The sequence below is a fragment of the Epinephelus lanceolatus genome, chromosome 11 (genome assembly GCF_041903045.1).
Source record: "Epinephelus lanceolatus isolate andai-2023 chromosome 11, ASM4190304v1, whole genome shotgun sequence".
NCBI lineage: Eukaryota > Metazoa > Chordata > Actinopteri > Perciformes > Serranidae > Epinephelus > Epinephelus lanceolatus.
The window spans coordinates 22,118,629-22,141,943 of NC_135744.1; the positions used below are offsets into that span (position 1 = coordinate 22,118,629).

General features: G+C 42.3%; 1 protein-coding gene across 2 annotated transcripts in view; it reads right to left on the reverse strand.

Moving 5' to 3' along the window:
- Positions 1-2,301: 2,301 nt before the first annotated feature.
- Positions 2,302-23,315, reverse strand: part of flrt1a (fibronectin leucine rich transmembrane protein 1a) — a 77,243-nt gene continuing 56,229 nt past the window's right edge. For both annotated transcript variants that reach the window (XM_033635788.2, XM_033635780.2), the window contains exon 3: positions 2,302-4,588. In XM_033635788.2, coding sequence (XP_033491679.1) covers positions 2,454-4,511 — 2,058 coding nt within the window. In that variant the 5' untranslated portion in view covers positions 4,512-4,588 and the 3' untranslated portion in view covers positions 2,302-2,453. The remainder of the gene's footprint in view (positions 4,589-23,315) is intronic.

Below are 23,315 nucleotides of genomic sequence, written 5' to 3' on the forward strand. Positions count from 1 at the left end.
TTGATGAAGTTGTTCATTTGGAGTTGGGCCTTGTTGCATGTAAAGGTGAAGTTGAGGGTGGCAGCCTGTTGACTCTTCTTAGCTCCATCTTATAATCTCAGCTGGTTCGAAGTGTCTGGCCGCAGGCTGTAGCTGGCACTGTTTTATCCCGGAGCTATTCTGAGCCCTCATCAAATAGAAACAATATGCAGGTCTAATTTATGCACAAAAGCCTGCTTCTTGGGATAAAATTTTATCCCCTACCAATACCTCTGTGAGTTATAAAGATATTCCGTTTCCTCAGGCATGAGGTGAAATGACAGGTTGCAGTAATAACAAGATTATAAAACTTTTTATTGATCCCCTCTGAAGATGAATTTATAAAGCAAATTCCACACATATCTCAGGTTCACATAATTTTTTTTACGCAAAGTTATGGCACCATTACTTTCTATAATTTCACCAGAAAAAATATTTATGTGGCTGTGGCCATGGTTTTATTTATACAAATGATGAGGAAGTACGTGTCTTGAATAGACCCACTGTAAAATAGCAATTACACTATATCAACATTCCCCAAAACAGAATTAGCTGGGCCGGTATGATGTTTAAGCCAGTGATTTTGGGTGCAAGATAAAATATACATTCCACTGACATATTGTCTGACACCAGTGTAAAACTCCGGCGGGCAGAACAGTCAAGGAAGCACAATTGGTTTCCCCTTTGGAAGCAACACAGTGGTAAACAACTGATGGACAATATTAAACCCAAGGGGAGAAGCTGAGTATGACAAACAGATTTATGCATGGGTGAACTCCACCGCGCCAGAGCCATCAATTCTCCATCTTACTCAGTGCCTGGAGATGTTTCTTTAGCCTCCGTCTCACCGTGCCTGTCATTACATTTATCCCTGTTCTCTGCTAAGTGCTAATACATTTACATTTTTAGTGCTGCTCAGTAATAAAAGAGGTGGAATGAGTGGAGGCCTTTTAGCACTGCTAAAACAAACATCAATGAACTCATCTCACTGAGGAGTCTCCCGACCTCCAAACTCCCCTGACAGTCAATCCACCCACCCACAGCTTGGCCACTGCTCCACAGTGCAGGTCAACAGTGTTGCGGTTTGAGTCTCCTCAGTTTCACTCACAGTTCTCGCCCTCATTTCGAGGTTCACTCACAAGAGTCTGCCTCACATTGCAGGCTCCACATTAGTAATTTGTCCAGGCTGGATTCTCTGTGAACGCCACTTTAAAATGTGGAGGAAACATTTTGTAACCAACTGAAGTCACAGGTTAAGCACACAGGCACAGAATGGGAAAAGAGGGGTTGAGGTTGGTCTCTACCGTCTCAGTGGGCTGACATGCTAGTCTTTGCGTGGGGTCTAATTTTCAGATTACATAATATAAACAGTCTCATTCAAGAACTCACTCTGCTGCATTTAAGAAAACATGAGCCTGTAGACAGCCGTCGGGATATTTTCTTCACTTGTCGTATTTTGTTCAGATGAAACAAATCCACTGTCTTCATCAAAGCCGGGCTTCATCAGTAATGACAAACATGAGAGCAAAAATTATAAAAAGCAACTTTAGCAGAGACAAAAACCATCACATAAGGGACAAAATAAATAAATAAAGAGAGCTGTGCAGGATTTGATTACTAAACAAACCACGGATAAAAATAGCAAAGCATTTTTCAAACACAGCCCAGTCGGTATCTAAGTATTATCTACACGCTTGTGCCACATCTCATCTGATGCAACACTACAATACTGATCTTAGGTGAATGATCTCGAGAGGTATAACCAAGGCCGACCAGCCCTGATACGATCCTCACCCTGCCAACTACTGAATAAGGTAATAACAAGCCTACTTTAAGACAAGTGGTTATTGGGTCGTTTGAAATAGAACAATTCACAGCTTTACAAAGCCCTTTCCTTGGATAGCTGGTAGGGCACATCAATATAGTTGAGGCATTTGGAACAATGACTTGATAAGACTACATACTGTGTATGACCGGTGAGCAGGAAAAGAGTACCAAAAATGTCATTTCATCATTTCTTAATCCATTTTGAATTGACTGCTGTGGCTCCTGTGTGTGAAAGAGGAACTCTACCTGCACCTATGCAAAGTTTGACCTTTCCACAGTGTATACATTCTTTGCTTGCATGTCACACGGAAAGAGCAGAAAGAAAAAAACAACATACACAGGCCATTACTAAGATGGTGAAGAAACAGTCAGCTGTGCATTTACACCTGGGGCACTGGCTGCTGCTTCCTGCAGTCAACAGTTCCCACACGGTTTCAGTTCCAGTTAATCACATACAGTTCTTTCAGTGCAGTGAACAGCAGGTATTTTGGAATGGGAGACCAGAAGAAGAAGGCACAGAGGGGTGCTTCAGAAGTGTCCATGCGAAGGGAAATTGTGCATCTATACAGTTTACCAATAACACTGTGAACAGGATCTGGTACAGTACATCATGTGTAACAGTAGTCTATATCTGGGATTCCTCCTTCTCTATAGCCACGGTTGGTGCCATGTCCTGCGTTAGCGACATGGTTGTCACCTTTGTACAGGCCAGTGCCATTGGAGGGGAATATGGTATGAATGATGTAATCCTCTCGTAGTGGTTTGGGCTGCATTGGCTGGCAAGCCGCCATAGGCGTCATCTGGAACCCCGGACTGCGGATCTCCAAGATGGTATTGTCCTTCTTGGTGCCTGACTCAATGTAATCATCATAGTTCTTGTTTTTTCGGGAGCTGCTGCGTGTGTAATGGTCACGGGAGCACAAATGCCCAGTCCTATGTCCATACCAACAGAAGATGCCAAAAATAAGAGCCAAAGATACAATGGCGGTGGCCCCACCAATAATCCCTGCCAGGGGCAGCACTGTCATCTGATGGGAGTCTTCATCCTCCTCCTCCTCCAGAGGGGTGAGGTCAGACGTTTCAGCTTTTGCACACACCAGAGCTTCATCAGAGTCAGCATCTCCAGAAATTCCTCCTTTGCTTTCTGAACTGGCAGGGAGGGGCACCATACAGATGATGTAGCTGGAGCGTGGTTGGAGGGAGGTAAGCAGGTACTCTCGACGGTCACCCCGCACAAGAGTTTCTGTGATTGAGCCCATGGCGTTCCCAGTACCCAGTCGAAGCCAGCTCAGCCTGAAGGAGGAGCTGGGCTGGGCCACGCTCCAGGTAACACGGACGCTGTTGTGAGAGAGCGGCTTCACATTGAGGGCCAGACTCTTCCCCACACCACTGCTGCTAAGAGTGTAGTCTAAGCCAGAGTCAGGAAGCCCCAGGCCTGGTCGCTTTGAGCGGAGGGTGAAGAGAGAGCCCTGTGGAGGAGTGTGAGTGGTAGAGCTATCAACTCCACCCCCACCCACTCTGTCTCTGGTCCCTGCTGTCCTCACCACCTCACACTCCTCCATCTCACTGGTCAGGTCTATCAAGGCCATGTCTCGCACCCTGTCAGGTCCATGGCAGGTGAGACCTCTGACAGTGATGGAGTTACCACGGGCATGCAGCCAGTCATACAGCCAGCGCAGGTTGCAACCACAGTGCCAAGGATTGCCTCGCACCAGCAGCTGTCCCAGGCTGTCCAGGTCTTTGAACAGTCCCCTCGGCAGGGTGGTCAGGTTATTTCCTGACAGGTCCAGCCTCAGCAGCCTGCGCATGCCATCCAAGGAACCACGTGGCATATGAGTCAGGGCGTTTTCCTGCAGAGACAGGCGCTGCAGATGGGCACTGGGCAGGTTGACAGGAGGGGTCTGGAGGGAGTTACGGACTAGGGACAACTCGGTTAAGTTGGAAAGGCGGGAGAATGTGTCATCAGCAATGCGCTGGTTTGCCAAAAGGTTCCCATCCAGGACAAGACATCTAAGTGAGGCGAGGCCTCGAAAGGCATGGGTTGGGATAGTGGAGATTCGGTTGTCATCCAGACGGAGTTCTTCCAGAGAGGCAGGCAGTCCTGAGGGGATACTGGACAGGTGGTTGCGTGAAAGGAAAAGTAGGCGCAACCGTGGGTTGTCAGCAAAGGCCTGGTCCTCAATGCTGACAGTGGAAATAGAATTGTCATCCAAGTGGAGCTTCTCTAGCAAAGGCATCCGAGCCAGTGCACTACGAGGAATAGTGCGTATGTTGTTGTCCTGCAAATGCAGTTCACGGACGGATGGTGGCAAGTGCATGGGGAATTCATCCAGTTCATTATCATAGAGGTAGACCACACGGACGGCAAGCTGGCGCTCCAAGGAGGTGGGCAAACCCGGGTTGTTTATCTGGTTGTTCTGAAGGTAAAGGACGGACGCCGAAGGGGGCAGTGAGGGGATGGAGCTCAGGCCACGATCATTACAGTAGATAAAGTCCTCATCGCACCTGCACACAGACGGGCATATCATGTCCCTGTCTCCAATGTACCCTTGTATCGTGGCTGTAGCAAACTGAAGCATGCCAGCACGTAGTGTCAAGCAAAGAAACAGCAGGAAGAGCCGAGCCCGCAGCTTAGCCACGCCTACGGGTGCCATTATGGTGAACATAAGCACTGTTTCTCTTTTCCAGGTCTGTTGTTAATTCTCAAATTGCTGCAGTGAGCTGGAATCCTGTGACCTCCACCCTGAGAGAGAAAGAGAAATATAGTCAGCACTGATGCACAAATGAATTCATTAATGTTCACAGGTGACAAGACAACTGAAGCCCTTTCCCCACTACACAAAAAAATACAAACACCCATTAACATCTGGCTTTTGTATTTAATGGGAAAGGTTCAATCCCTGGAGACAATTGACTCTGCAGTTGTCACGAGTATTTACTGACCTCTGATCAGCTTTGATTGGCAGTGATGGGAATACGACACCTGGGTGGACACGCTATTTTTAGCCTCTTTGCTGGCATGATGCAATGATGGGCTGCCACATAACGCTGTCAGTCTCCATCCAAGCAGTGCTCAAATATCATTTGAAATTAGTCAGCACTGGGTTTAAGAGAGCGACTAAAATAAGAGGTATATAAAGACAACTAACCACTGTAACATTTTCACTGGCCCCCATGCTGCTTTCAACTGTTTATTAACCTGTTTTTCGGCCAATCCGTGATGATGACCATGACACATATGACCAAAAGGCATACTCGTCTGCTGCAGAGCTCACTGGTCTACTGGCAATGGGAAAAGCAGCCCATTGCCTATTTTTATCAGGTCATCCCATGTTTAAAAAAAAATCCCCGTACATGCATTAATTTTGGTGGGAAAGGCGTATAAGGTGATTTCGGTTAAAATTTTTCTGTTCAGCTTTGCACTATACTTTCATTTTCTTGTGTCTAAACAATACTTCATTTATCATATCTAAACAAAGACAGCTTGCACTCAATGACAAGATTGTTTTTTTCCAAAATTAATACTCATATCATCAAGGAGATGTGCACACATGGCTGGATCTGTGAAGATTCCTCTCAGCCTCTCACAACATTCTGCCATCGATTCAAAGCCAGAAAAACTGAAAGATAACCGCACAGCCAACCATCATTATGTTGAATTAGCAACAGTAATCCAAGATTACAGACAAGACCAGACTTACTTTGTCCTGCACTGAATGTTCGAAGCAGAGTGCATATTTAGTATTAGGAAAAGTAACTCTGGAATTGACAAATCCAATCCTACAGTTAGAATTAAGCCTCGCACATAAATATGACGTCTTGAGAATATTCTCCACGTCTGAATTATTTAAGAGATCTTGAAAGGCTCTATAATTCCATTAGGAGTTGCCAGCAGATGGCTGCATTAGCCAGACAGAGCCGAAGATACTTTTCATTATCACGACGGAACAACATGTTTTAGCTCAGAGCCATCGTCTTCAAGAGCTAAACTCTCCTCAGGCAGTCAAGATGGCACTGGGCACTACAAAACTTCATTAAAACTTCTACACACATCTTAATTCAGCTGTGAAGAAACAAAACAATGGAACAAAAATATCAAGGGAAAGGTTTAATCTGCAGCAGGATGCTGATGATGTGACAACTAATTAACTATTTGCGATCAGTACCATTGTGCTGTGGGAGTCTGCATGAGCTGTACTCAGGACTTGATTGGCACCACGAGTTGCTGTTGTTATTGATTAAGCGCGAGATGTCATAACATTAAGTACATTATTGACTACAGAGATTTGGAAACTGGTAAATTGCAACAGAGTGACAACTTGAGCCCATCGCAGTCTTCAATAACCAGAGCCATTAGTCAAGCCGTTAAGGCCCACACAGCAGCAAACATAGTCAGGCTATAGTATTGATTTCCTCACAAATCCGAGGTGATCTGCCAGAGCCAGTCGGCTCTCATGCATATTACAGGATTCCCAGGAGTGTAAGTCAGACAGCACGATAATTAACCAAATGAATGACAACTCTGCTGGGAGTTGACTTTGCTGAATATATATTTGCAAACATTAATCTGTGCTTATTCATTGCCAAAATATTGAAAATGATGAGAGCAAACTTTGTTGACACGGCACTCATTTTCAAGTGTAATGAATCACCGTTTGAAAAAACAAAGAATGCCAAACCCTCCAACAGTTGTTCAGCCGTGGCTGGTCGGGAATCATTTAATGGAAAAGTAATTACTGTCTGTCCTTTGTCAATTCAAATGTTGTGTAAATTCTTCTTGCAAATAGAGGGTTGCATTTATCCTTCACTGAGAATTGATGTGAGCAGGATTTTATGACCATTTTATTCACCATTATGTTAGATTTGATTTGGACTTCAGGGTCTAACTATCAAACCTATCTGGAGACTTTTAAGCTGGCAGTATGCTTCTTTAGCAGTACTTGACAGATGGATAAACAGCTTTGGAAACTTTGGAAATTCACATCTCTCTGACACAGGAATTTGGGGGGGGGGGCTGTCCAAAAAATTTCTGTAACTTTCTAAAACTCAGGGTGCTTTAACACTTGCCCTGTTTGGTTCGGTTCAATCGAATTCAACTTCCTCTTGCCCCCTAAGTGCGGATCGTTTGGGCAGGTGTGAACACAGCAATCACACTCGGGTGTGCACCAAAACAACCTGATCGAGACCTTCTTGAAGAGGTGGTCCCCGCCAGATTACAAATGAACTCTGGTGCGGTTCATTCCGAACCAACTACTGTAACATTACGCAGTAGCCTCTTTTACACTGCCAGATTTTCTGCGAATGTTGGGCCGTTTTGCCGGCAAGCTGCAAGCGTTTATTGGATTGGCGAGTTGATCCGAGGTGCCCAATTTTCCACCTCATAGGGTAGTCATATTGACGGAACCCTTTTTAGTTTAAACAGACCGAGGCGGCCTTCAGCAACGGGAAGGGCTGTTGAAGACTTGTGGGAGGAGCTGTTGATGACGCCACACGTGCAACCCACTGGCGGTGGACTAACAGGAAACAGCTGCAGGAATGAGCAGCTAGTAGCAAGAGGGAAACACAAACCTGACAGACACAGTAAAGATGAGCAACTGGGGAGACAAGGAATTGCGCTCCCTCCTTGTCCTCGCAAACGAAGAGGCCATTAACCGTCAAATGACGGGAACGGTGAAGGACGGGCCGACCTACGAGAGAATCGCCGAAGGACTGACCAGCCGCGGCTTCCCTCCCACGTCACTGGTTACGTCACATGCTGAGCTACATGTTTTGTTACTTGCTCACGCCCCCCATTGCCCCGAAACAAGGCGCATTCTGTATAAACAAAAGTAGGCAAGTGGCATTTTGCCGTACTCCCCGATTTTGCTTTTAAACTGCCAATGCTGAAAAAAGACTGATTGGGCTTTCCTGCAAATTTGCACAATTCCTATCTAAAAAGGGTTATTGTTTGGGTTAAACATGCATTTTACAGTCCTGGAGGATTATTAATGTGCACCTCCTCCTGTACTGCCTTAATATGCATATTTAGCACATCCAGTGCATCAAAACATTGTTTTCTAGTTGGAGCCTCGCCTTGTTTTCAAACTGTATGCACACTCAGTCTCAGATTCACACCCACTTTGCTGCTGATTGGAAAGCTATGTGAAGGTGAGAAAGGAGCCAGGGTTTGAACTTCTCTCTTTCTTTGTTCATTCTTGGCTCAACTGTTTCTGTCACTTTTGATGTAAACAACCAAGTCAAACACTATGAACGCCTTCCAGGAGTGACCATCTATGTTATCGCATCTCCATCCCCTCTGTGACAGCCTGCTTTTCAATCACCCTTTAACACTTGTCTCCTCACAGGACAGTGCATAGAGCCATGCCTGCCAATGGAATTCTCCTGCTATTTCACTATCTGCGTGTTACTGTTTCCAAATCTCTATCACTACATGAAACAAGTTTCAAATAGCTAGACCCATCTCCACTTCCCTTTATCACTATGCATGAAACAACTACAACCTCCAAATAAGCAACCTAAACACTAAACATCTTTTTAGTGTTTTATGTGGTGTTTACTTTTGTAGAGATTTAGGGCTCACCTTTCCACCTGCAAATGTTCCATCAAAACAAGTTCACACTGTTTTGCAACGGCACACTCGCTGAATCCTGAACATAGCTCCACCCAAGGCGTTTTTTTCCCCTAAGTGCAGGATTTTGAAGGGTTCAACTTTGCCCCTAAGAGCTCTGCTCAGCCTTGCAGACAATGTTCTCTAGTGGCCACTCATGGTATTGCAGTGAAAACATCAGAGACCTTAGACTTTACCCAGAAGCTAGAAACTTTTTTTAGCGTGTGCATCAGGCGAGTATCTCCACTGGAATGAAAAGGTGCCATCCTGGCATGCAGTAGCTAAGTAAATTTAAAAATCTGTGGTTAAATTCAGGGATGACAGTTTCTTTAATTTTGCTTTTGATCGGCCAACACACATCTAGGCTACAGATCCCTTTTAGTGTTGTTAAAATTAAGCAGCTTGGTCACTAACTAGCTCCCACTACCGGGTGGTGCACAGTGCAGTAAACTGAAGAGCAGCAGAATCTAATCTATTTACCCATAGACCAACATGTAACCGGTCAAAAACATCTCAGCAGTCAACCAAATTAAGTTTAACATTGACATCCCTAGTTCAGTAAGCATGAAGACATATCTGGCTATACAAAACTACTTGTCTCCTAACGTGGTCGGACAATATGTTCTACAAATTAAAGTTAAAACTAAAAGTTCTTCTCTAGCACAACCCATCCCCTGCGCCTTGTAGTCATGACCATGAGATACTTTTGCTAAAAATGTGTGAAGCCAAAACCAATTTCTTAATAAGGCCACTAAAAATATAAAAAATCTCATCATAAAACTGACAAGCATGGGAAGTGACAAATTCAGAAAACAATATCTGTAATGCAAGATGGCATTATACATAAGGAAATGGATGTCTTAGATTGAGGCTGGATAAATGCAATTTATGTTTTGGCAGCAGCAGAATGTGTCGCTTGATTGAACATCACTGTGTGTACCCTGCTTTACTCAGTCCTGCACAACAACACAGAGCGAACAGCCATTTTTAAAGCAGTGTGACATTTAAAAAAAAAAAAAAAAAAAAAAAAAAAAAAATCACATTTATGCCAAACTTTCTTTTAGTTCAGTTGTCCTCATCAGTGTAGTAAAAAAAATAACACATTTGTGATTATAATTGCTCTTATATTCCTACATTTATAACCCTGACAGGGCAGATTATTATAGAAATCTAGCTGTAAACTTCTATCAATCCTGCCAACAATCTGCTCTCCCAGATGTTGTATTATTAATATATTTCTTCATTAGAAAGCAGACTTGGGACTTCAGAATAATAGCTTCGATAGAAAATAAATGCACAATAGTGCCATTATGAACAATGTCACAACACAGTTACAACAATCTCAAAACACCTCTTGCCTCTACCACTTAGCCCTCCATTTTGTGTGTTCACATCTACTGGTGGGGGGGCTCGGTTATTGTTGGGACAGAGAGGTGGGGTGAAGTGTTGGGGCTACATGGCGCTTTAAGCGGAGGTTTTTAAGAGGCACGCTCCAGTCCAAGTGTTATGAGAAATCATCCTCAAGATGGCTGGACAAGCAAGAAACTGTTGCTATGGACTTTTTCTGAACAAACATAACAAGAAAGATTGCTAGCAGTGTGCTAATGTCTAAGTAGCCAACTAACTAGCTAGCTAACGTTATATTGTTATTGCTTGTTTGCACTTTACAGTCTTACATTTCGACATAGTACTTCCATGTCACATCCCACCTCTTTGATGGTATGTGACACCTGAAATTTAACTTAAGGCCAGCAGTGCTACCACTCCTCTAATATCAGTGAAGACGGGTTGCTATGTGAGCCTACAGTGCCCCGCCTGGTAATAAAGCAGTATTGTTTTTTATTTGCTGATTAATGATTGATAGGGTTAAGCTTCAGTTGTGAACAAATTGTGAGCATACATGCTTTTCTATCTCAACAAGATGAATGACAAATGTCTTTATTACCATTAATGTCATAGGTCAGTTTCAGTTTCAGTTTATGTAAATGCCGTAGAGTGCTCCAGGGATAATGCTTAGGCTGACACGGAAGTTAGCAGGTTCCCTTGTCAAAAAGCCAATGGGATTTTTCAGTTTGGATTTGGGTTATGGCAGATAACAAGCTCTTGTGCAAAGACATGAGCTCCTATGATACTTGCACGTTTTGTTCAGCAAGATAATCTTTACAAATGGCCTAAATGCGATCACCATAAGTAAGAAACTGATGTTAGGCTACAAACAAAGTACACCACGGTCACATGACTTAACATCCCTGCTACAACGAGGCTGTAAAGCCATGTTCGGCATGATAACGTTCTGTAGTCTCATTTAGCTACTTGTTGGCAAAGGCACATAAAAGCTTCAAAATTCACAAGTGTGGTATTTACTGACATATTTTGTGTCATAGAACAAAACCTGAAAGTCTCTTAAGCTTGTGTTAACTGGGCTTATTTCAGGCATCATACCAAAAACCACTGACTTCGAGACAAGGGAAACGGAAGTGCTAAAATGCTAATTCATTTCCAGGTTTTAGGACTCATTCCCAGAGCACCCTATTGACGACTACTAATGACATATCAGGGTCTTGAAAGGTTGTCCCATTTCAGTAAAATTGCACTGGAAAATGAGGAGTTGGGGTAAAGATAAGGAATGGTATTGGGCCCAAATAGTACTTTATATTTCTTGTTTGATTTATGTCTGTCACAATCAGTTCAAGCATAAGAGCTTTTGTGTCTATTTCTACTTTAGTCCTCTTGATTGAAGTGAAGTGGTGTCAGTGAACCTGAAGAGAATCATTTCTGAAATTTAAAAAGCTGGTACTGTTTGTAAACTTGCAGTTTGATATAAGCTGATTTTATGACTAAGAAAGCTGTACACCGTACTGTGCTGTGGATGTTCATGAGATCTCGGTGTGTGAATGTGTGTGTGGCAGAAAAGTGCTAAAGAATGGATGACTTTTCAATCCCAGGAGCTTCAGCAGCGAGTCTCTCGAACACTGGAGTATTTGGGTCAGCCCTTTAAAAACAACATAGATGTGGTGTGAGATTGAAGTGGTGCAGAGCGCCGGAGGGATTAATAGAGCATATTGAGCTGTGATTCTCTGGATTAAGCAGGTGCTACAAAGGACGGCAGACAGTCATTTCAGGATGTTTTGCCCCATGGTTGCTCATTTTTCTTCCTCTATTAGAAAACGATGTAAAAGCACAAAGAGCACCTGAAGGCTCTTTGTGTTTGTGTGTATGTTTCTGCTTCGGACGTGCTGTGTGTTTGTCTATCCATGCACGATCAAATTGCAAACATTAACCCATATGGGGACAATCTATATGGTTGCAGTCTACATTTCAGTTATCTGTAGAGGGGAGTAAAGCGGGGATGTGGGGTAATGTGTTAGCCAGACAGTCAGCCGCCTCAGGCAGTGTACAGCACACACAACAACCCCCAATCTAATGCTGGAACCCAAGACTGGATCGATTTACATAAAAAAACAGGCAGGGAGAGAGAGTGACAGAAAGCGGCTTTGAGCAAGACCTTTGAATCCCATCTCCCCATTAAGACCCCCACAGAGGGGATAGGAGTGGGAAATCTGGAAAACCAGATTTTGGATGACCGAAGGGGCTGCTGATGCATCAGGAAATCCACTTTACTGATGGCAGGGAAAAGATAATAGTGGCCCACAGCTTATCTTACATGCCATGTCCATGGATCGTATTTTAGATTTACAGATTGGAAAAGATGACGCAAAATATAATGATTACGGTGATGACAGCAATAACTCGAGGGATCCAAGATAGAAAAAAAAATGAGATAGGCCAGAAAAGCATGGCCTATTCATTTTAGTTAATCGGGGAGGTTGTTGTGTTTTATTTGTGTGTGCATTTCTTGTAATACTCTATCTAAGAGGCCATGTCTTTGCAATAATGTACTGTAATCTTCAAGCTATTAAAACACGGAGATTAAAAAATGGACTTTAATCCTTAAAAGAAACAAACAAGGCACAAATACAAACCGCAGCATTAAAAAAATATTTTCCTCTTCACAGATTGCTTCTTTTACATATGCAAAATCGTGATCTTTAACTAAGTTTACATGCACACTAATATTCCACTATCATTCTGAATATTTAGAATTTGATAGGTAAACAGCATATTCTGTTCGGATATTCTGAATCAGGTCTTTTTCCAAATGTAGCATTTTCCAATTAAAACATGGAATATGCCAGTATTATTCAGATTTTAGGAGCATTCTTTAGACGTGTAAACAGCCATGGATGGATTACTGAACATGCCTACAAGGCACAGGCTCAGGGGCCCAAAGTGTCCAGCAGGCCCCCCTGGCATTCACCTGCAAAACATCACTCAAAGAAACACACACCAACAGGACTAGACTAAAAAGTACCACAAAAAGATGCAAAGGAACTGCAAAGATACTGTACACTAAACAACAAAGAAATGCAAAACAACAAAGAAAAACCCGATTTATTGTATTATTCTGACTAAAACCAGACTTTTATAATACATGTAAATACATTAGCACGACTGAAATCATACTAAACTTAATTTCTCAAAGTCAGACTAACACACCCAGTTAATGCAACTGGGAGTCGAATTACTCCTGCATGTATACAGTCAATTGGACCTAGGTGCTCTGTGAATGCTCCACAGTTTCCTCCCCGGGCTTTGACCTGGAAGTTGAATAGCATTAAATGCATAACAGAAGAAGAGGCCAGAAACAACATGGCAAAATCTGCATCCAGAGCCATGCATTTTTGGACGACGAAATGTACAGAGAAAAACATAATTGTTTGGCTTGAAATAATTACAGCTGTTATTGATGTGGCACCACAGTGGGGCAGTGGTAAGCATTGTCGCCTCACAGCAAGAGAGTTCCTGGTTTGAACCCAGGGTGGGGGGTTTTGATCCCCCCATCCTCCCACAATCCAAAGACATGCAGGTTAATTGGTGACTCCATAGGTGTCCGTAGGTGTGAATGTGAGTGTGAATGGTTGTCTGTCTCTATGGCCTTGTTCAGACTGCCAGCCAAAATCCGATTTTTAGCCAATCTAGATTGGAACCAGATGGCTCTTGTGAAGTCTGAACAGTCATAAATGACATTAAATCCGATTTTTGCAAACCAGATCAAAACCATCTTTGGGAGGTAGTTTCAAATCGCATTTGGACAGATGTGTCTGAGTCTGAACAGCTCCTTATATGACATCACACAATACACGCTAGATGACATCTCCGCTCCAATGTCGTAGCCACAGCAACCTGTCAGATTGGTCAATAATGTGGCCCAGTCTGAACAGAGCCAAATCCGATTTGGACACTTGCTAAAAACAGTGTGGACAGTCAGCCCTAAAAATCCGATTTGAGAAGGAATCAGATTTGAATCAGGTCTGAACGCAGCCTATGTGTCAGCCCTGTGATAGTCTAGCGACCTGTCCAGGGTGTACCCAGCCTCTCACCCAATGTCAGCAGGGATAGGTTCCCGCAACCCCTAACAGGATAAGCGGTTATAGAAAGTAAATGAATGAATGTTAATAATTAACTGAGCGTCATATACGTCGAATTACATACCTCACTAGGATAGCATGCTACACACACGCACACAAACTTCTTGTGTTTATTTGAATTATTAAAAGACCTCGATTTACTTCTGGTTTTACACCAGACGTGAACAGCAGACTCCCGGGTGAAAGGCCGGTGTTTGTTTGACCCACCTTCACTCCTACCCGCACTAGGCAGACTTGTCCACTCTTTACACTACTGTAATTAGCCGGAGTGTAAAAAATAGTGTATGACGCTGAAGGCCACTGACCGGTGACCGGTGTGGTGCCATGTTTGTTGTTTACAGTGTAGCTCTGCTTTCCAAAGCGCTGCCGAAATATCGCGAGAACAAGCAGCGATCTCATACCGTGCCTGAAATCTCACGAGAACAAGCAGCAACAGCTGGAAGGCAGAACCGGACAGTAGCCTGAAAAGTTCATTCATTTATTTTATGAAAGATTTATAGAATAATGGCTGACTTTTTGCCAGACTTCGACTTTGTGGAGGAGGAATTTGATTTTGCAGAGTCTGATGGCCACCCTTAGTTATTTATTTGAGCCAGAATACACTGACGAAGAGCTTTGTGAAGTTGAAGAAAGGAGGAGAAGAGAGAGAAGCGCAACAGGTAGAGGACGAGAGGAGGAATGGCTGCTGCAAGGCTGCGTAGCTCTGGAGATTGGTGGTGTACCTGTGAATGCTGTGCCCCAGTGCCCACAGAAGAGGAATGCCTCTGTTGCAAGGAATGGGAGCGGTTGCAGCCTTATTTTTAAGGTCTGGATGTGACCGAGGACGAGACACCTCTACATGGAGTAGCATCCAGCTGGGCTTTATCTAGAGCTGGCGAGATATATTTCGGCCGTGCTTTGGAAAGCAGAGCTAAATGGTAGACAAACATGGCAGCACACTGGTAAGGTAAGACATCATGTTTACATGTCATTTTCTATATGTTCTCTGACATTAATCCTAACAATATGAGGCGGTCTTTGTGGAAAAAAGCTCGTTTAGTGGACTAACTTTGCACTTGAAGGTTGTCCGTTCACTTACATTTTAACAGGTCTGACGCTATTATGCGCCCCGGCTGTATCTAGGCTAACGGCTAACATGCTAACTATTATTTCTATGTCACTAGTCACTTGAAACAAATTTAGGACGATAGGAGACAGGTTGAAATAAACCGAAATTTCCCTTTAAAGGTTGTGAAAAACTTGGATATCAACAGGATTTTGGCTATGCACAAATATCACAAGACTGTCCCTAAAAGAACGTGGTTTAAAGAATGAAAGAGGGAGACTGTGTTCGTACGGTCCAACAAGGCCGACACCCATGAAAAACTTTGAAAAAAGCCTATTTTGAAGCAAAGAAGCAAAAGACACATTTGAGTCACGCAGTTCCGCTTTTCCAGGTTTTGACATGATGAACGACATGTTTAGTCACACTACTCCCAGTCTGCATGTAAACAGGAATATTAGTGAAACTCATTTGTATTAACCAAGTAAACAACTTAGTAGGAACGCTGCCTTTTTCTGAATAAGTCCAAAAAACACAATATTCTCTGCATATAAACATCGTCATTGTCACTTTTATGTAAAATAAACAGACACCACTGTCATCATCCCAAATGATGTTCAAGTGTTTTGAATAAAGCCATCTGTATTCATCGCCTCACATATCACATTCAAACCAAATGAGTCCCTGCGTTTGTGGCTCATAATAAATTAGAATCATGAATTATTTGATGCGCCCAATGCATTAAAATCCTTTTTAAATCTCTTATCATCTCCTCCTCTTTGAAAACATGCCATGTGAATATGCTATAGAGGCAGATTGAATAACATGTTAAAGGCTGAATAAGTAATGGATTTCTTCGCCCCCGTACTAACTCAGTTTTTTTTCTTGGTTTATGCACCAATTTCCTGGCATGAAGGAGTGATTGGATTTGTACTCAGCAGTTTCTCATCTGAACTGCTGACACAAAGACCCAGGGTATGTGACACATATAAAGATTTGTGTTTCCGGATGAAATAAGTTGTCTTATTTTTGTCATATAGTCTATATTACCACTCGAGTGGGAAAGACCTGAATTTTCTGTGGTGTTAAGATGGATTAAGTATTAAAGAAAAAACTCCACCAAGAGATTAAATTCTTCAATTACATGTACAAACAAACCACAGATTAAATTCCGTTTCTAATAAATTATATGTTGCACATGTAAAATTGGATCTGGATCCAAGACTAAAACCAGGTCATTCTTCCATTGCACATATTTAACTGTGCGATTACGAGAGACTCTTCATGTTTGCATCCAGTATCCATAGAGATATGAAAGAATAACAATACAAATCAATATTGGCCCGGCAAATTGACAGTTCATATTGTGTACTTTACTCAGTATTGCTTTGAAAATAATGCTGTAGCAGAGTAATAGAGATAGTGCCGCAGCAGTGGAGTGCTTCACATAATTCACAGCAGGGGATGAACCTTCATCTTGGGGGTTTTTGTTTGCTGGTGGGTGTGCGGCTCACAGGGCCTTGGCGTGACTTGATATATAGCACTAAAGCACTATAACATGTTTTATCTTTACAGCACTATAATATGTTCCGTCGTGGCACCAGTCTAATTCCCTGTCCTCTCCACTGCAGCTGCTGCTAAATTCTCTTGGCCTGATGTTTTTTCCTCCAGACAGCCAGATTACAGGTAAATCCTTTCAGTATTAACAAAAGGGCCACAGCTCCTAGCAACAATATGCTCCCGCATTGTGTGCAAAGGTAGGGATAAATCTTACATGATGCTGACAGGGTTTTGGGTGAGGGGGGGTTATTGTTAAAATGTAATAACAGAATCAGTCACTGAACTAACCTAAATAGTTTTATTACAAAATTGTTTTTCTTAATAATTGTCACAGGGTGGGCATGTGGCTGATATCTTCTATCAAGGTATATGTAATTTTATATCACAGTAACTGCATATATCATGATACTTAAATTAAGAAATTAAAATAGCCATACGACACTTCTTTTATTTTCTTCTTTTATTTGGAACCTCCATACAAACAAAAAAACTAACACAGTATAACTAAAATTATTTTAAAATGGAAGCTCTAAGATTCCTGAGAACAATCAAGTGTTACAGGTGTCTATATTTACCACTTTTCCACTTCTCTTCCTGAATGCCTGCCCAAATCACATTACTGTATGGATATATAAAGAGAACTGGATACAGCGTTGGAGGTGGAGCCCCGTATTTTCCTAAAATAGTTGCTCAGCGCCACATGCAAACTAACTTCCAGTTTAGCTCTCCGCTAACTTGAATTGGGATTAATTTATTTGACTGTGCGGCTCTTATAGACTTTCAAAATGTTATCAGCCCGAATAAAACACTGTGATGCTCAGAAAAATGTAGCAACTGATTTACAGACGTCCCTTTCACAATAAACTCACAAGAAGAAGTTCTCTTGGGCTCCATGGCATCAAGTGATTGACCTGAAAGTTGTAATTCCACAGTCTGGCCACTAGGAAAATTGACTTGAAAGCCCGGCAGGCTTCCTGGGGGTCATAAGTTATCGTGTGAGGTAAACGGCGTAATTACATCCATCACATGATGCCATGTTGCCCGAAAAGATTTTTTTCCCATAGACATACATGGCTGTAAATCAGTGGATACAATTTTTTGAGTGTCACAACCTCATATCAATATCAGAATTTGATCCATTCAGTCAGATGGCATTTGGAAAGTCTGTAAGAGTGGCATGATTTAACCATGTTATCCCCATCGAAATTAGCGGGCTAAGCAGCAGTAGCTAGTTTGGCTGCTCTATGGGCCATACAGTGCAGAAGCAGCACCGGTCATGCAGGCAATTTTATACATGGCAGTTTAAATTTTTTGGCTTCTTTTTTGACGACTTTCTGCACAGGGTTTCACCTTGATCACTGTATCCAGTTCTTTTTGTACATACATGGCCTGCCCCAAATAGCTCCCACGTTAGAGACGGTATTGACAAATCCCTATAGGTGGACACATTTCTAACGATGTATCACCCACACTTAGCTCTATGGATGGCAATGTTGATCGTCGGGTGGTTAGTCTACCACTTTGCACCAGACTTAATTATCTCAATAATTGCCAGGTCCAATATGTTAATCAGTGACCAAAAACTAATAGAATTCCAATTAGCCTCTGTTGTACTTTGTGTTTAATGCTAATTAGCAAATGTTAGCATGCTAACACACTGACCTAAGATGGTGTACATGGTAAACATGACATCAGCATGGTAATATAAAAAATATCTAAAAAACTCTTTTTTATTTCTTCCTTTGGTGCAACTTTTATTGCCTAATTGTTTTATTCTAATTTCAGTATTTTAATATTGTGTTTTACTGTGCAAATTTACACTGTACTTTTATATTTTACAAAATGCTTTATTTAAAAACAGAAGCTGAACTTCAACCTTCAAATTGCCTTTCTGATTATCAAACTACTGTAATGTTCTCCAGCTGTTATTTCCCTGCTTTTGTTTGCTAATTAGATTTTTTTAAATGACCTATATGCTTTTTGAGTTCATCTATGAAGCAATCAAAATAAAGGTTTTGATATTTAATGGGAGATTTGCTGCTCTGCCACACTGGTGGATGGTACAGTTCAATAGCACGAACTTGGCAGACCAGCTAGTAAATAAACTTTAGATGTGTCAGTCTGCGTCAGTGGTCATAACACAGTCTTTGATCAATGCCTCGCCGGCTCCTCGTATCATTTGCCCTGCTTTTAATGTTGCTGGTTTTTCCAGTAATGTTGGTGCTGCATAAAATAGAGGAAACAGTTTATTCTGGTGAAGAGTCTGGCTTCTCCGTTTTGAGAAAACGTACTTGATCATTATAAATGGGACTTATAAAGGCAAATTTATCTTCCGCCTTAAAGTCAAGGAGTCAGGCTGTGGTTGTCACGCTTCAACTAGGAGTCTGATTGGATTTTTTTATTTGTGAGAAAAGGAGAGAGGGAGGTCTGTTAGCTTAATTGGTTAAATTTGAATTCAACCCTGACAAGTAGCAATATAAATACAAGGCTGTGGGAGGCCGTGGCAGCCGAGTCACATGACAAGGCTCTCAGGGTGAAAATTAACCCACATCTGACCAAAAAAAAAAAAAAAAAAACAGAAAAAGAAAAAGATAACATCAGTGAAACCTTCTCTGTTTCTGCACCTTTACAGGGCTATCAGGTTATGCCTGCCAGCCATACTGGAGGTCCAAGAGCTACTGAAAACGCCTGCAAACCACCTCACCACTGCTAAAATGATATGACCCTGTATTTGAGTGTAAACTGATCACTTGATGCTGCTAACCGTCTCTGTCATGTAGCAGCTGCTAGTTGAAGCACCTTTTAAAGATCAAGCACAAAACACGTCTTTCATCTTTTTTTGTTTTTAACGTAATTTATTCATGTATTTTATATTCTTGAATTTCTGGCTGTCTTTTATTTATCAGTGTTCAATGAGAAGATGCAGTTGCCCTTTTACTTATTTATTCAAGAATAAAGTTAACAATCATTTTCCCCGACAGGAACTCAAATTGTGCTTTTTCACATCAGGTCTGTGTTTTTGTTTTCTGTGTCTGCATGAAAATGATGGACATGTTCACATTAAAAGGTAAGTTAACATTCTATGCACTTTTTCTATCAGAAGAGCCAGACAGTGTTATTTTGTTTGCATTTATGTCTTGACTTCGGTTTCTGGCAGGCAGCTGTCACAGAGTGGATGTTGTAATCACAATGACCACTGAAGAAATTTGTTTTTTTGTTTGTTTTTTTCCCTAGGAAAATGAAAATGTAATTGTATATGGCATTTCATACAGAGGTTTTTATAGTAAAGCTTGATTTATTGTTTGTATATAGAGGTAGACCGATACATTGGCTCATATTAGCTTATTGCAGATATATCAGCACTGGTGTATATGTCGGCGAAAGGTAACAAGAAATGGCAGCACAGAAATGCTAAAATAAGTTTGAGGTTACTTAGAAACTATGTCACCATTACAGGGTCTGCTCATTGTTCTGATGGCCCACAATTCTAAAGCTTTATTAGCCCAAGGAATGTCCCATTGGACTGGAAGCTCATTTTTCCAAAAGTCTGTTATCCCAAAAACAATGCTCCTTGCTTTTAAAAATTTACTCTCCCTGCACTTAGACACCCTGATCACCACAAAAAAATTTCGACTTGTATATCTCTGTAAATACGTTCCATTTTTCAACAACACTGTGGTGAATGTGTAGTTTGGTTTTGGAACAAAAAACACTTCATTATGACTAGGAAAAGATCATATTTTAGCTTAGAACACCCACATTTGATGGCACAAAAGTTGCTGTAAAAGCAGGGATGGGTTGGTGAAAAACACCTGGGTTCAGTGGCTCAAACCCCGCTGGGAAACACTGTGAGGGACTGATTAACATGCAGGATCAGAGGCTCAAATGCTTCTGAGAAACACCACTGAGAAACGCCAAAAAGGTTGGCAAAAACACCAAGGACTGGTGGTTCAAACACCGCTGGAAATGCAGTGATGGATCAGTAAAAACACCTGGGATCGGTGCTTCAAGCGTCGCTGGAAACGCCCTAAGAGTCAGTAAAAACACTCGGGATCAGTGGTTCCAACGTCAGTTGGAACGCTGTTAAGGGTCAGCAAAAACACCCGGGAAAGGTGGTTCAAAGGTTGCTGGAAACAGCGCTAAAGGTGAGTAAAAACACCTAGGACTGGGGGTTGAAATGTCGCTGAGAAACTGCGCAAAGAGCCAGTAAAAACTCCTGGGATCGGTGGTTCAAACGTCAGTAAAAATGACATGAAGGGTCAGTAAAAACACCTAAGATTGGTGGTTCAAATGTCGCTGGAAATGCTGTGAAGGGTCAGTAAAAATACCTGGGATCTGTGGTTCATATTTCGCTTGAAACATCATGAAGAGTTCGGAAAAACGCCCAGGATCTGTGGCTCAAATGTTCTTGGAATTACTGTGAAGGGTCAGTAAGATCTGTGGTTCAAACATCACTGGAAATGCCACAAAGAGTGAGTAAAAACAAATCTACTGTTCAAACGTTGCTGGAAATGCTGCAAAGGGTCAGTTAAAAACACCCAGAACCAGTGGCTCAAACACTGCTAGAAATGCCGTGATTGGTCAGTAAAAACACCCAGGATCAGTGATTCAAACATCACTGGAAATGCTGCAAAGGGTCAGTAAAAACGCCTGCGATCAGTGTCTCAAACACCGCTGGGAAACTGAAATTAACTGCAGGGAGTGTGTATTTTCGGAGAAATGTAACTTCGAAGAAATGGGCGTTTTTGGGGGGATAACAGGCTCTTGGAGAAATGGAGTTTTAATTCAGTGGCACTTTTTGCGGAGTAGCAGGGCTTCGGAATTTTGGGCCGTTGGACCATTGATATGGTGGCACCTTAACCTACTTTGTCGTTGCTCAGAGTGTACTGGCAAGCTGAACCGTAAATGTCCTGGGATCTCATTTATAAACCAGCATGCATGATCCATGCTAAAAGTGTACATGATAGCATGATAACAAAAAGGCAACACAAAAAAAAAAATCTGATTTATAAAACTGTGCGTATGCCTGCAAGTTCTTCTTACAAATCCCAAATCAACTTGGAGTTGTCCGCACGTGGCTCAGCCTCATATCCCACCCTCTACACACCCATATTCAACCATAAATGGTCAATGCAAAGTATCTGACTGTAGATGCATACAAATGTGTCTGATGATAAATGGTTCTTTACAGTGAATCACGGCAACAACCGAGTGTCACCACAGTATTTATATGTTTATAGCAATCAGCCTGATTGCTTCACACCTTGCCAAAATGATCGGGACAATCAGTGGTGTACCCGACCCTGTGATATCATTTGAAAATGTAAGTTTAATGGGTAAACACAATTTATTTATTTAAGTATTGTTACGGTGAACTCAGTCTGCATTTTGATGAGGACTCATAATGAGGATATGGAGTGTAATGACTGTGCGAGAGGCTAGAGCTGTCACTGGCTTTATTTCCAGACAATTTACCTAATCCGCATGTGCAGGTGGTGAAGATGTACGTAAGGTGACTGGAGTATGCAGAGTGTGTGGCTGTGTCTCCAGTGACAGCACAGTTGTGGTCACTGCAGCCATTTTACACACAATAACTAGAGTCGTATTTGGTGATATATGGACAGTACTGGAACTTATTACTGCACACTGTTGACGCTCTGTTCTTGGATTATTGAATGCTATTTGTGTGCATTTCAACAGCTGCGGTGTCCCACACATATGACCATGATTGTCAACAGCATGCAGTCCGGCCATCTCCTCTGCGCTCTGAGGGGAATGTGATGATGACACAGCGCTGATGCTGGACAGAATTAGATTTGATATTTGAAAGTTGGCTTATATCTTTCACAATTTAAACGTGCTTTTGGAATAGTTATGGCTCACTAGCAAAAAAAATCTGCTGGTTTGATTGTTTATGACGAAGAGGATCTATACATTACATGTCATCTGGCCTCAGTTCACCATCTCACCATCTGCATTGCCAATTTGCCAACAACAAGCCCTAGTGTCTGCTGCAGGACACATTTTGACCTTTGTAGAGGTTCAAAAACTGACATCCGTAGAAAAGTTTGGCCTCATTTTGATCCGGAGCATCTGCAGATTAATTCCACACCCAATATGTTAAAAAAATTTGACAAGACCGATGTATAAATCCACGTTTTTGTTATCTTTGATGACTGTAAGGGATCCAGAAGGGACAACTGAGTGAGATTAATTCCACTACTGTCATGCATACGCAATGGACACACAGCCTACCCTGCACTCCCTGCTCCCCACCAACATGCCCCCAGACAGACCTGGTGGAGATCCGCACTCTACTGTGTGCACTTTTCTAGTTATGTTAAGTTAATTTATTCATTCGTCTTCCATAACCGCTAATCCTGTTAGAGGTCGCGGGGGAGCTGGAGTCTATCCCAGCTGACATTGGGCGAGAGGCAGGGTACACCCTGGACAGGTCACCAGACTATCACAGGGCTGACACATAGAGACAGACAACCATTCACACTCACATTCACACCTACGGACAATTTAGAGTCACCAATTAACCTGCATGTCTTTGGACTGTGGGAGGAAGCTGGAGTACTCGGAGAAAACCCCACACTGCCACGGACAGAACATGCAAACTCTGCACAGAAGGGATCCCCCACCCTGGGTTCGAACTAGGAACCCTTGAGGCGACAATGCTGACCACTGTACTGGCGACAATGCTGACCACTGTACAATGCTGACCACTGTACCATGCCGCCATGTGTTTATGTAAAAAAAAATCATG